The sequence below is a fragment of the Melospiza melodia genome, chromosome 9, assembly GCF_035770615.1.
Source record: "Melospiza melodia melodia isolate bMelMel2 chromosome 9, bMelMel2.pri, whole genome shotgun sequence".
Taxonomy (NCBI): Eukaryota; Metazoa; Chordata; class Aves; order Passeriformes; family Passerellidae; genus Melospiza; species Melospiza melodia.
This window is the reverse complement of record NC_086202.1, coordinates 26,424,807-26,436,869: the sequence shown is the minus strand read 5'-3', so window position 1 is coordinate 26,436,869 and position 12,063 is coordinate 26,424,807. Positions and strand designations below refer to the sequence as shown.

General features: G+C 38.2%; 1 protein-coding gene across 2 annotated transcripts in view; it reads left to right on the top strand.

Annotated features, from left to right (window-relative positions):
• The window catches only part of PARG (poly(ADP-ribose) glycohydrolase), a 61,773-nt gene that overhangs the window by 17,923 nt on the left and 31,787 nt on the right, over positions 1-12,063 (top strand). For both annotated transcript variants that reach the window (XM_063163939.1, XM_063163938.1), the window contains exons 8-9: positions 8,718-8,810; positions 10,877-11,034. In XM_063163939.1, the coding sequence (XP_063020009.1) occupies positions 8,718-8,810; positions 10,877-11,034 (251 nt within the window). The remainder of the gene's footprint in view (positions 1-8,717; positions 8,811-10,876; positions 11,035-12,063) is intronic.

The window sequence follows — 12,063 nt, the reverse complement described above, 5'->3', positions numbered from 1 at the left end:
TCATTCATTTGAAAAAGACCAAGCACAGAACACTGCTACAGTAAAGTATGTGCATATCTTGGGAAATCTTTATGTTCTAATAGGGTTTCACCCCACTCCTGTCTCCTCATGGGTCTTATGAACCATGACAGTCTTTGCTCCTTGTTTTGTTGTTTGAATGACCTGCTTGAAAAAGTGATTGCTGTAATCAGTGAAACTGGAATAGAAGGAATTTTGAAGTACCAAATTGTTCTGGTGACTGGGTTTTTGATAAATCATTTTTATAATTGTCTGGACAGTACTAACAGAAGGGAGCATTGTATACAGATGTCAGCACTACAAATGTAGGCTTTTAAGCAAGAAACAGAATGTCCCAAGGCTGAAAATAGCCTATCCATTGCTCCTTGTTGGATTTTACTTTAGTCTAGATGTTTTCAAGCAATTTTCATTACATCAGATTACCTTTTAAAAATCTAAACTGGAAAGGTCTTTTGAGTGTGCCATGAAGGGTTTTCTTTTCACAGCAGCAGAAAGGAATTTATTCCCATATTGAACAAAAGGTGAGCTTTTCTGTGGTGAGGGCAATATACATCTTGTACACATTCAAGACATTAGAAACTAAGCATTGTAGAGGAGGAAGAGCAGGGAATTACAGGCTTATTCTTAGTTTTCTGTACTGTGTTGGCAGTGGTGTTTTGTAAGCACTGTTGCAATGACTGTTGAGTTGGAGTTATCAGGGAAGGGATAGCTGCACACAGCAGGTGCAGAGATATAATTGTGCTGTGTCCCAGGTGCTTGTGGATACTCAGTGCTTTAATAAAGATCTATGTAAAGATACATTCTGAGTCTCTCTTTCATAGTTTTTCACTATATTCAGAACATTCCTCTTTGAAAAAAAAAAAAAGAAAAAGCCCCTAAAAATCCTAAAATTCTGGGTTTAAAGGCTGCCATCTGATATTTGCATTGTTTTTTGTTTTGGGGTCAGAGGACTGTTGAATAGATTTCCTCCACTGGATTATGTGTAAGTCATCATTTATCTGTGCTCACCTGTGTATCCCAAATCACTAAGAGAAATTTCTTTTTGTTGTGGGAGGGCTTTCCTTAGCTGCTTAGTGCTTTTGGATTTTTTAAAAAATATTTATAATGTATTGAGCCATTAGAATACAAAAGCCCCACAAACAAACCCTGATGGTCAAAGCTTTCAAGAGAAATGCTCACTGAAAAGGTGTACATGTAGGTAGGGAAGTGATAAAGAGGCATTGCCATTTTTTAGGATGATTATAAAGTATAAATGAAGTAGATTGTAATTATATTCCTGAGTTTTTTCCTCCTTCCTTTTCATCAGAAAAACTGAATTTGCTTGTATGGATTCCTTGGAGATTTTGTTATTGCTACCAGGCATTCTTTAAAGAGCAGGTTTACAAAGGTGGCCAAGTGTGTACCCTCAAGACGGTCTGAGGGTTTTATTTGGCCAATAAAATTGTAATTACTAGATATTTTTCTTTAAATATTGGTCATTTTGAGACTCTGTAATACTGACAGTCAAGCAAAAAATGGTCTATAGATTGGTTAAAAGCTGCAGTGGTATAGTTTTGTCTTTACTTGATCCTTTTTATCCCCTTCTTCCTGTGCTTGACTTTTTGTTTTGGTTTGGTTTTTTTGGCATGTTAAAGAAAATGCAGTTTCCATAAGGGTAACAGCTGTGTTGTCTCATGAAGCTTTTTGTGCCAAAGTTTCAAAAGTAGTTGCAGAATGTATTTAGTACGTGAAGGCTTTCAAATGCTTCTACAGTGTTTTTAAAAAATGTTTTATAAATCATAGCAGTAGTAAATATTTTCCCCCTATTACTGTATTCAGAGAGATAAAAGTTTTGAATTATCTGGAAACAGATCACTTTCACTGGGAACTTGTATCAGGCAGGTGAAGGAACTTTATCTTCCCCTCATGTTACATTCAGCTCTTCTGTAGAGGCAAGGTCATTGTCCTCTCCACTGCTCTACTTCCCTAGAGTAACTTGAAAGTACTTAGAAAGTGGGATTTGACTTTTCACCCCAGGACTCTGGCACTGCCCTGGAAATGGCTGTGATGCTTCTGGCCACGACAGAATCACTGTGCAGCAGCAGAGAGGTAGAAACTATTGGTGGTCTGAAGGGTAGGGAAAATGACTGAGGGTGGATTTCCAAATCCTGCAAGGATAAACTTGGCTTCTAAAACCATTATAAGACATTGGAAAATAAACACACATTCTTCTCTCATATTTTAGTTAGAATGTTTAAAAGCTTTGAGAACGAAGCAGCAGTTGTTAAGGATGATACACCTGAGAGATTATTCCAGAATTGGATTGGCAGAGGACATGAATGAGCCTTTGGGGGGAAGAAAATTAAACATAACCAAATTAACCTCTGCCTTGTAAGCTGTCTTCTTTTTTCCTTTTGAAGTGTCAGTTTGTGGTTTTGATAAATGTCAGGAGCATTCTTGTTCTCAAATAAGATTCTTCTCTGCATAATCCAGTGTTACGGTTTCTTTATTCTTTCCTCCAAAGATTACTTTGTCCTTCCTTTTGTTTCTAATCAGACAAGCACTCAATAAATGGGATGGATTTGACAGCTGAGTGTGTTTCCTACTGAATTAGTTTTGTAAGGGAACTGGAAGAGGCAGATGAGAGTATTCTTTCCTGCACTTTTGGAAATTCATTGATGTGATAAAATGGGAACTAGAATGCACGCACACCACACCCTCCACCCCACATTTCTTCCATGTTTCAGTCTTGTTTATATGTACAGTATTTGACATTATGATGAGTCTGTTTTGCAGAGGCTTGTGGGTTACTGGGCTGCAGCCTGGTGTCTCTGTCTGGGTGTGAGGATGCTGGTAGTTGTTGCACAATGTCTTTAAGTAGAATTGATCTCCTCCTTGTGCAGAAAGAAAGGCTTTGAAGAGAGTACTACATAGTCATGCTTGTTTTGGGAGTTTAATTTAATTAGATTAATTTTTAAAGTCACTCAATGAGAACTGGCATGGGCTTTTTTGTTGTTTGTGTGTTTGTTTGTTCAATTGTTTTTCCCCAGCTGTTCCAAATATCAGATTGAGAAAGTCTGCTCTTAGGATTCTGTAATGTTTAAAGGCACCTATGACAAGGATTAGAGGAAGAAAGGGAGTACAGATTGGCAGTCTGAGGTTGGTTACTTTCAGGTAAAGGACTTCAATGTCATAAGCAGCTTTTTTGTTGTTTTTTTGGCACTGCAGAGTTCTAGTCATGGATTTAGACTTCCCCATGTTTAAGTGTTAAACAGTATGCAAAAAGCAGGGGATTCCTAGATGAGACAGGAGAACAGGGAAATAAGTACAGGCTGCTCTGGAAGGAAGAGAGAATGAAAACAGTGCAATAAAGGAGCAGCCACATGTTGTGATTGTTTGAGCACACTCAGGTGTTTAAATGCCTCAAAACTATGGAACCATTTATGTTGATAAGGACTCTGAAGGTCATAGAATCAAACATTAACACAGCACTGCCAAATCCACCACAGAACCATGTCCCTGAGCACCACTTCCACACATTTTTAAAATACCTCCAAGGACAGTGTTTTCAGCTTTGAAGTATTTCATGTGCCTCAAAATACCCTGTAGAAATATAAATAGACAAACTGAAGATAGTGAAGAAGGGAAAAGAAAAAAATTATACCTGAAGTTAGGAGAATGAACCTACTGTAAACAGAATACATACAAGTTATTTGGCTTGTCCAATTATTTAGTTCAGCATTATCACCTCTATATGATATCATATTATATCTTACATTAAAGTAATTTGGAAACTTGTTACTGGAAAGTTCAGTGTAGTAGCTGTAGATGATTCAAACCACTGACAGCATGAGGCATTATGGCAGCTGTGAAGGAAAAAATTCCAAAGGTCAAATTCCTTTAGAATTAGGAAATAAGAGACAGTCTGAAGGAAGCACTCTGGTTTTCCTCTTCATCCTTAAGAACATGATTCAGTTGGTCCTTGTCCTGCCACAGAAGTTAATATGGGCATATAAAACCCAACAAATTGAAAGCATTAAGGCATTGCTGTCTTAGCATGCTGCCTGCCTGTTGGCATGATGGCTGTGCCTTCCTTTGTGATAGATGGAGCTGTACAGATTTGTGTACTCTATGTGCAGTTTGTTTGCTTTGATGAGCTGTCAGATTTAGATTTAAACTCTATACCATCACTATCACCCCATGCTACCTCAGATCCTTCTTATTAGCCTGTCAGGCATATTCCTCCCTGCATTTTGGAGGACTGGTTTATAGTGACAAGAGGCCATTACTTACAGCCATGTTTAGTCAGGCCTCTTTGCTGCAGGATAAATGTTCATTTTGGTAAATTGCAATGCAGGTTTGGCCAAGAGCTCATACCTCTGCTACGGCTCACTGAGCCATTTGCATCTTAGGAATTGGAGCCCTAAGTCCTGTTCATTTAATCAGTCACTCCAGTGAAAATAGTGATGGAGTTGCCAAATTATTGCTTTGGTAAAAAGCAAGTCATGCTTTGCAACTCTGACTCCATGTACTTTTCCCTCAGGGTATAACCCCTGCATGTGTTTAATTCCTTTGTATTTTGCATAGCTGGAGCACTGATAAAGTCAACAATGTATTTATGTTTTTGTTTCAAATACTGAAGGAAGCTGTGAAGGACAGTAGTGCACAATAAGGAAAGGAGAAACTGATCAATTGTTTAAAACCAAAATTGCTACCATACTTAAATGTATTTTTCTTTATGAAAATTTGTTGACAACCATTTCACATTTTAGAATTCCTTAAGTTAGAAAACAAATGGTAGTTCCTTTAAAAATGGAAACTCAGTCTTTTCTCTTAATATTTGCAGAGTTGTAGCCTTGAAACCTTATACACAATTAAAAGCACATTAATGAATTCATAGAGACATTCCTGTACGAGCAGATTTACTTCCAAGTGAGGTGCTTGTTTTAACAACTTCATTCTGACCAGAACATTCCTGTTCTTTCAGTGAGAAGAGTTGCAACCAAGCTCTGCCTTTGTAGCCCTTTGACAAGGGTCGTGACTGATTCTTTTTCACTTAACACCCACTCTGCACACATCTAGTAATGCATGACTTTTTGGTAGGCTGCTTCAACTTATTACTGCATGGACAGAGTATCTCCACCTCCAGATTATTTTTCTGTGGAATCAGCAAGATGAAGGATGTCAGGAAATTGTCAGATGAACATGGGAACTGATGAAATGTGGTGTGTGAGGGTGTTTGCATGTGTTTGAATGGATAGAATGAACACATTCCTCTTTCAGCAGCATCAAATATGTAGAGTGTGCAATGTCACTCTAAATATGCTGGATTTTACATCAGTACAAGTCACTGCTTCCTGAAGAGAGTTGCCTTGTGAATAAATCTCCCCTCAGTTCTGTGGCCGGGTGTTCTCTCTGCTGATGTTAGGTTCTTCAGGTTGGCATTTGCATCGTGGGATGTCTGCCAGATGTAGCTGTGTTGTCAGCACTCCATGTCCTGGAATTCTTTTACTTTCCATGACTGAATGTTCCTTTTTTGCTGCTTTCAAAGCCTGAAAAGACTGTCACAGGTAACACCAGGCTCTGTGTTGCACTCAGCATAGCTGAGAATATGCAGTGACAGTGGTGGGTCTACAAAGCTGCACAAGTGATGGTGTGCTGGTTGAGTGGTCAAAAGAGGCTGTGAGGGCCAAGCAGCCAGGGGTTTGTAGGTGTTCTTTTTTCATAGAAACCTCAAAGGAATGTTACCTGTACAGGAAGAGTGTCTGGGCAGACAGGGTAAACTTTAGTTACATGGATGTGGCCATTTGGTAGAGAACAATGCTGAATTAGGAGTTTATTGACAAGGTCTGTGGTCTCACAATGATCCTGTATTTGAAGTTGTGGAGTCCTCATGGCACCCAAAACTCTTTTAAAAATTCACTTCATTCACATGTAAGAATAACCAGAAGTCAAGGAGAACACTTTTGGGCAGTAACACCTCTAAATGTTGACATTTTCATTAGTGGAGATCTAGTAAAACTCATGCATAGAAATACTATAGAAAAGAAATCATACTCTGGTACATCATTAGGAAGGTAAGAAGAAAGAAAAGTAGGATTTCAGAATAGAAGTGACCTTTATAGTTAAGTATTCTGCATCAGAGCTGAGCTGTGCAATTGCTGGCCTGCCTCTGTTTTGGGAAGAAATTGTCTCACACTATTATGATGTTGTTTTCAAAGAAGCATAAAGAAAAGGTTGAAGTCTTGACAGCTCTGACAAAGTCTGGTGCCATAATGTGTCACCAGATAAGTGATACTGTATAGTCTGTGGCAGTCAGCAAAGCACAGCAGCCACTATTTATATGTCAGCTTTAAAAGAGAGGAAGTGTTACCCGAAGGGAAGAGAAGATCAGAATTTGACAGCCTGGTAGACATCTGAGGTTAAATGTCAGTTTTTGAATAGCTGTGACTTATGTATTCATTTTATGGGTTGAGATCTGAAATTTTAAATGCTCATTTGGTTACTTTATGGCACTTAAAAACATTGTGCCTAAGAACAGAGCAGAGTTTCCTGTAGAGCAGATAAAGTTAAAGGTTAGGTCATAGTTTTCAGGGTTTGACTTATGCTGTGTAAATATGTAGGTGCATATGCAGCCAGCAACAGGAGAGAGAGATGCATCTTGCTCATTTCCCATCTTACTTTCAGAAGTACTTTGTTTGTTACTTGGATTCTTCCTCATATCAAGTTATTTTCATGTTTCCTGGACTTGTTGGTCTTTGTAAGTTGTTCTTTCATTTTAAAACTTTATAGTAAACCCTCATTTTTATGCCTCCACAAGCAACATACATAATGCGTAGAAAGTGACTGTGTAGGTCTTGGTGTTGTTATATTTTCCTCCTTTTCCCAAGCAGAAGTTGTTTGTGCTTTGAGCATTTGTTTGTGTTTTGTTTTTTAACTTCCTAAGTACTCTTATCCCTTTATATTATTACTTGGAGCAGGAGACAACAGAGCCAAGATATCTCTATGGTTATTTTAATGATCTTGGAAGAGCAGAAGTTGCTACAGTTACCTTCAAACAATATTTTCAGTGTTTATGAGGATCAGTGTGTCTAGAGACTGAGGCACCATATTTTCCTTCTCAAGAGAATTACCAATTTCTTTTTTATATTCTGAAGCCTATGTGAAACTTTCCATAGAAATGTGAATTGCAAAGCCCTGATAATATGACTAGAAAGATCTGTTCCTGTGGTTTCACAATTAGTCTTAATTGTTGTAGAGACTAAAGTTGATAATACCTTCATGCTGTTTCATCCATTCTATCTGCAGTTGGTTTTGTGCAAAACTGGTAGCAAATCAATTTTCTAAGTGTTACTTGAAAAATAATATTGTGTAGTTTAAAAGCCAGCATTTCAGAATTTTGAGGATTTTAGTCGAGAAACTGGTAGAAAGTATTGGTCTCAAATACAGACTCCCTGCAGGGGAAGGATGGAGACAGACAACTGAGCTGTGACCTTTGTCTTCTGTTCCCCAGCTGTAGTGCAAGGTGTGTGTTCTCTTCTCTCTGCTTTTAGCCTTGAATGCAGCATGCAAATCTTAACAGCCACTGACATCTGATGCCTGTATCCACAGATAAGGGGAAGAACTTCCACATCATAGGAATGTGCTTTTCATTCAGCAGACTGAGTTTTGAGGCTTTTGTGCTGCCTCATGTATTGCAGCTGTGCCACTTCATGTTGCATTTCTTTTAATGACCTCTTATCCTGGATTTTCTTAGAAGACTATTGCCTACCTTAAGGAAATGTTTGCATCTTTGAAAAATAGGTGTGTGATACATCAGTAGGCATGTGGGTGGGTTCCTGGACTTGCTCTGAATATATTGGCTTGATAGGCTTTGGCAGCCAAACACAGTGGGCCAGACAGTGTCAGGGGAGAACTGAGAGCAGGGCAAGAAATATTTGATGTGACTTGTTCTTTGGTGTAAAAGCTTTGAGAGGCCTTGTGAAACATGGGTGTGCCCATTTGCTTTCAGTGTTGTCAATTCTGGCCTCCCCTTCTCAGAAAGTATGTTAGAAGAGTGGGTGAGGCAGCTGAAATAGCTGTAGTGTCAGGTATCCTACGGTAAGAGACTGCAAAGATTGTAACTTCAGCCTGTGGGGCCTGGCAGCCTGCACCTTTATGTAGCAGTGGCTGGAATTCTAGAGGAAACATGGTGGGGATGGATGGCAGAAGATGCCCAGGATTGCATCCTCTTGCAGAGGATTTCATGTTGCTGCTGCAGAGGCCCAGCAACTCTCCTGATCTGAGCCAGGAGAGCATTTTGTCTGTCCTTTATAGGAGGATGTCACAGGTACTTGTCTTAGAATATGACCTGAATATGAAATTTGAGTAAATCATTCCAGTACTTCTGTGGTTAGGTAGTGATTTCTTCAGATGAAAATTTGGTTCATTGCCTTGGAAAGAATAAAATGGTAACTTACTCAAGCTTTCTTGAAAGGGCATTTGGTGACATGTTTTCTCAAGTGCAACTTTTGAGACTTGTTTCTGTATCTCAGTGCATTATTGCAAGGTGAATTCAGTGAGGTACTGCTGTGAAAGTGTTACAGATTTGGCATGAAGCAAGAGGACCTGTTTTTTTCTTTTTTTCTTGTTTCTTTTGCATAGGTCCTGTTTTCACAAACTTCTAATTCAATCCTTATTTCTGAGGTAAAAAGCTTTTTTTCCTTCTTATTTTTTAACAGGTTCTTGAAGATGCAGAGGCTCAACATCTGTTCCAGTCCATTCTTCCTGATATGGTCAAGCTGGCACTGTGTCTCCCCAGTATCTGCACCCAGGTAAGCAAAACCAGCTAGCAAGTGCTCTGTGGCAGAGCCCTTCTCTGCAAACTGCAGCTGGTGGCTAAGGTCAAAACATCAGGGTCATGTTATGTTCTTAATAAAAGCTGTAATTTTTGTGTTGAAGGCAGATGAGACCTAAGGAGCAGAATGGACAATACACATCTGCAATTATGTCATAGAATGCAAAAAAAAGTACATCTCACTGTCATAGTTTCAGCCTGGACTTCAGTAACCCTTTCCTTTCTATGTGCTGAAGTTGCTTCTTGCATTTATTAAATGAAATGACCACTACAAATCAGGTTGTAAAATCAACCTTAGAAACTGGAACAATTGAATAATCTGATTCAATTTTTTATTTCAATCTGATCTAATTTTTTATTTTAGAATTTTTTTAATCTTACAAGTGGTATTTTTATAAAGCTTTCATTTACTTTATTTTGTTTAAAGCTTGCACACATACAAACCTTAACCAATTCTGTATTAATGCTATGAGAATTAGTTCTGTAAAGAGTGAATCTGATCAAAGTGAGTAGGGCTGGTCGAGTGAGGATGTATGGTAGGTAACATTGGTAGGATGACAACAATTTGTAAACTTCTTTGTTGCCATTTTCTGAATTTATCCTATTGGGAATAAGCAGGAAAAATATTTCCCTACTTTTTTAGGCTGCAAGGGTCCCAAAGTATATACATAACTTCAAGCTGTGAATATTACTTACTTTTTTTTGCTGTTAACTCAATGAGGGAAGTTGTTTGAAAACGCTATGAAGTTTCTGAGCACAAGTTAAGCACAAGACTTGCAAGCCTTTTAGAGATCATGTACTGCTAGGCAATGTAAATTGTAAAGATCTCTGTCAGACTCATTTTTTTGGTTAGACATAAAGATAAATTTGTTCCAGTATAACACTATCCAAAATATTCTCTTTTTATAGGTTTGTAGAACTTATTAGAGTGAGCTTCTCAGGCTTTTTTCCCCCTCTAGCTGTGTGACTTCAGACATCATAATAAGGGTTGTTAATTAAATAGCCAGAAGACAGAATGAGATTCAGTGAATGTGAATGTAGTAGTTATAAGAATGAAGGGATATTTGTTTGTTTTCTAGAGTTCTGTATTCACAACTAGAAGGATGAAAATGTAGCTGTACTGGTGCTAGGCTAATGATGATGGCTGGGAATTTTGGAAGCAGCTGAAGACTGTGTTCTTTCTCCTGTCAAGTACTGTAATGGTTACTGGACTCAGCAGTCAGAATGATGTGCCTCTGCCATGCTCCATGTTAACACATAATTAAAACAATGAAATACCATGAATGTTGTGAGCCAAAGCTCAAAATCAGAAGGCTAATGCCTGATAAAATGAAAGATATCTAATGCTTCAAGTTGGGGAGTTCTTTCTTCCCTCTGACAATTTATTTAGTTTTGTATTAAGGAAACACTGACCAGTGTAAAATAAAACTTCAAACTGCTGAAGACCAAAGTGAAGCTGAGCTTTTTGTTCATTCTGACTATAAAAGAATGAATAATTGCACACTTTCTACAAATAACAACAGTGTTATTTCTTCAAGTAGGATGGAAAAAAATTCAAAGCAAGTCATAGAGTTATGATCTGTGGCATGACTTCCTTGTTTCTTGGTAAAGTTCAAAGCAAGCTTATTGCAGCTGAAAGCATTCCCTGAAGGGGTCTTAACTATACAGCTATTGAAAGTGGATTTTTGTTTCAGTTTTTAACATTGCCCAGGATTTGCTGCATCCCATCTATTTTTCTCCCCTCTGCATTCCTGATGGTTTTGTTTGATAAGTTGTGCTTTCCTGATCCTTTTATTATTGATTTGAAATATGCAGTTTGCCTGGCAAGCCCTTTCTGAATTGTCTTGAATAAACTGTTCTTGACTTTAAGGGTGCTGCTGATTAAAGGCTTTACCAATGGCCTAAATTATTCTTGCTCTAATATAACAAATATAATTTTGTACTTGTGTTTTTTCTTTCAAAAAGGGTAAGCTAATTATTCTTCTCTCTCCTTCCCTCCTTTCTCCCCTACCCCTTCCTCCCCCTCATTTCTTTTGCTGGTAGCCAATACCTCTGCTGAAACAAAAGATGAATCACTCCATCACCATGTCCCAGGAGCAGATCTCCAGCTTTCTGGCCAATGCTTTCTTCTGTACTTTTCCACGTCGCAATGCGAAGATGAAGTCTGAGTATTCCAGTTATCCAGACATTAACTTCAACAGGTATGGCATCAGCAGGAAATGAGCCTGATAACCCTGCCATGGAAACATTGCTGTCCTTTAGGGGAGAAACTCATTTGTTTTGTGTTTCTGTCACTAAATTCACTAGTTTGCTTTTTGTCTTTTTTTTTCCTATTGCCTCTAAGGGAAAGGAAACTGTGCATCTATATAAGAAAGGATCTTGTGCACAGGAAAATATGATCAATATTCCATGTTTTCTTTTGTGCATGAGCATGCACAGACACACTCTTGCTCTGGCATAATTAGATTGATACAATTCCCTGCCTCCTCATAAGCCAATCATCTGCAAATGGTATATCTTAGTTGTGCTTCAAGTGTTCTGTGTGTATTTAAATTAAAGGTTGGTGTTTCCCCAGCCATGTTTCTGTTGTCTCCTGTGTCATCAGTGGTGAGCTGCACAGTAAGTCATATCAATAGGACTTCATTCTTCAGCATCCATACCATTATTTTAAGGCAGTTGTAGTGCTGCATATTAAAATTAACTTTTTCTTTTTGCTGTGAGTTAGTTGAAGAAGGCCACAATAAGAACTTAAAGTTACTCTGATGTCTAAGCAAGCATTTATTGTTTTTCCCTAGTGCTAACTTACAAGCAGATTTGATTATAATTTTTTTCTTTACATTTTTTTTAATAATTTAAATATGTTTATTTCAATTTTAAATGAGGGAAGTAGAGGGAGGCATTTTCTACTGCAGAATATTATGATTGACATGGACTTGTAGATTAGAAATACAAGTTCATAATTTTTTGGCACTTGCATACAAGTGTAGATCAACCTTAAGTTTGCTAGGCTGAAGCTTGGATAGATTATTGATGTAGAGTTTTTCTTATTCCTCGCTGTTACCAGATGTAGTGGATGTGCTCTGACAGCTGAGATGAAATACAGAAACAGTGCTGCCTGTGATCCAGCACACTTGGGTGTGTGTATTACAGCTCAGAATAAATTGGCAGGCATGCCAATGCACTAATGATGCTTTTGGCATCTGCTGCCTTTAGGGGCTGTCCCAGGTTTG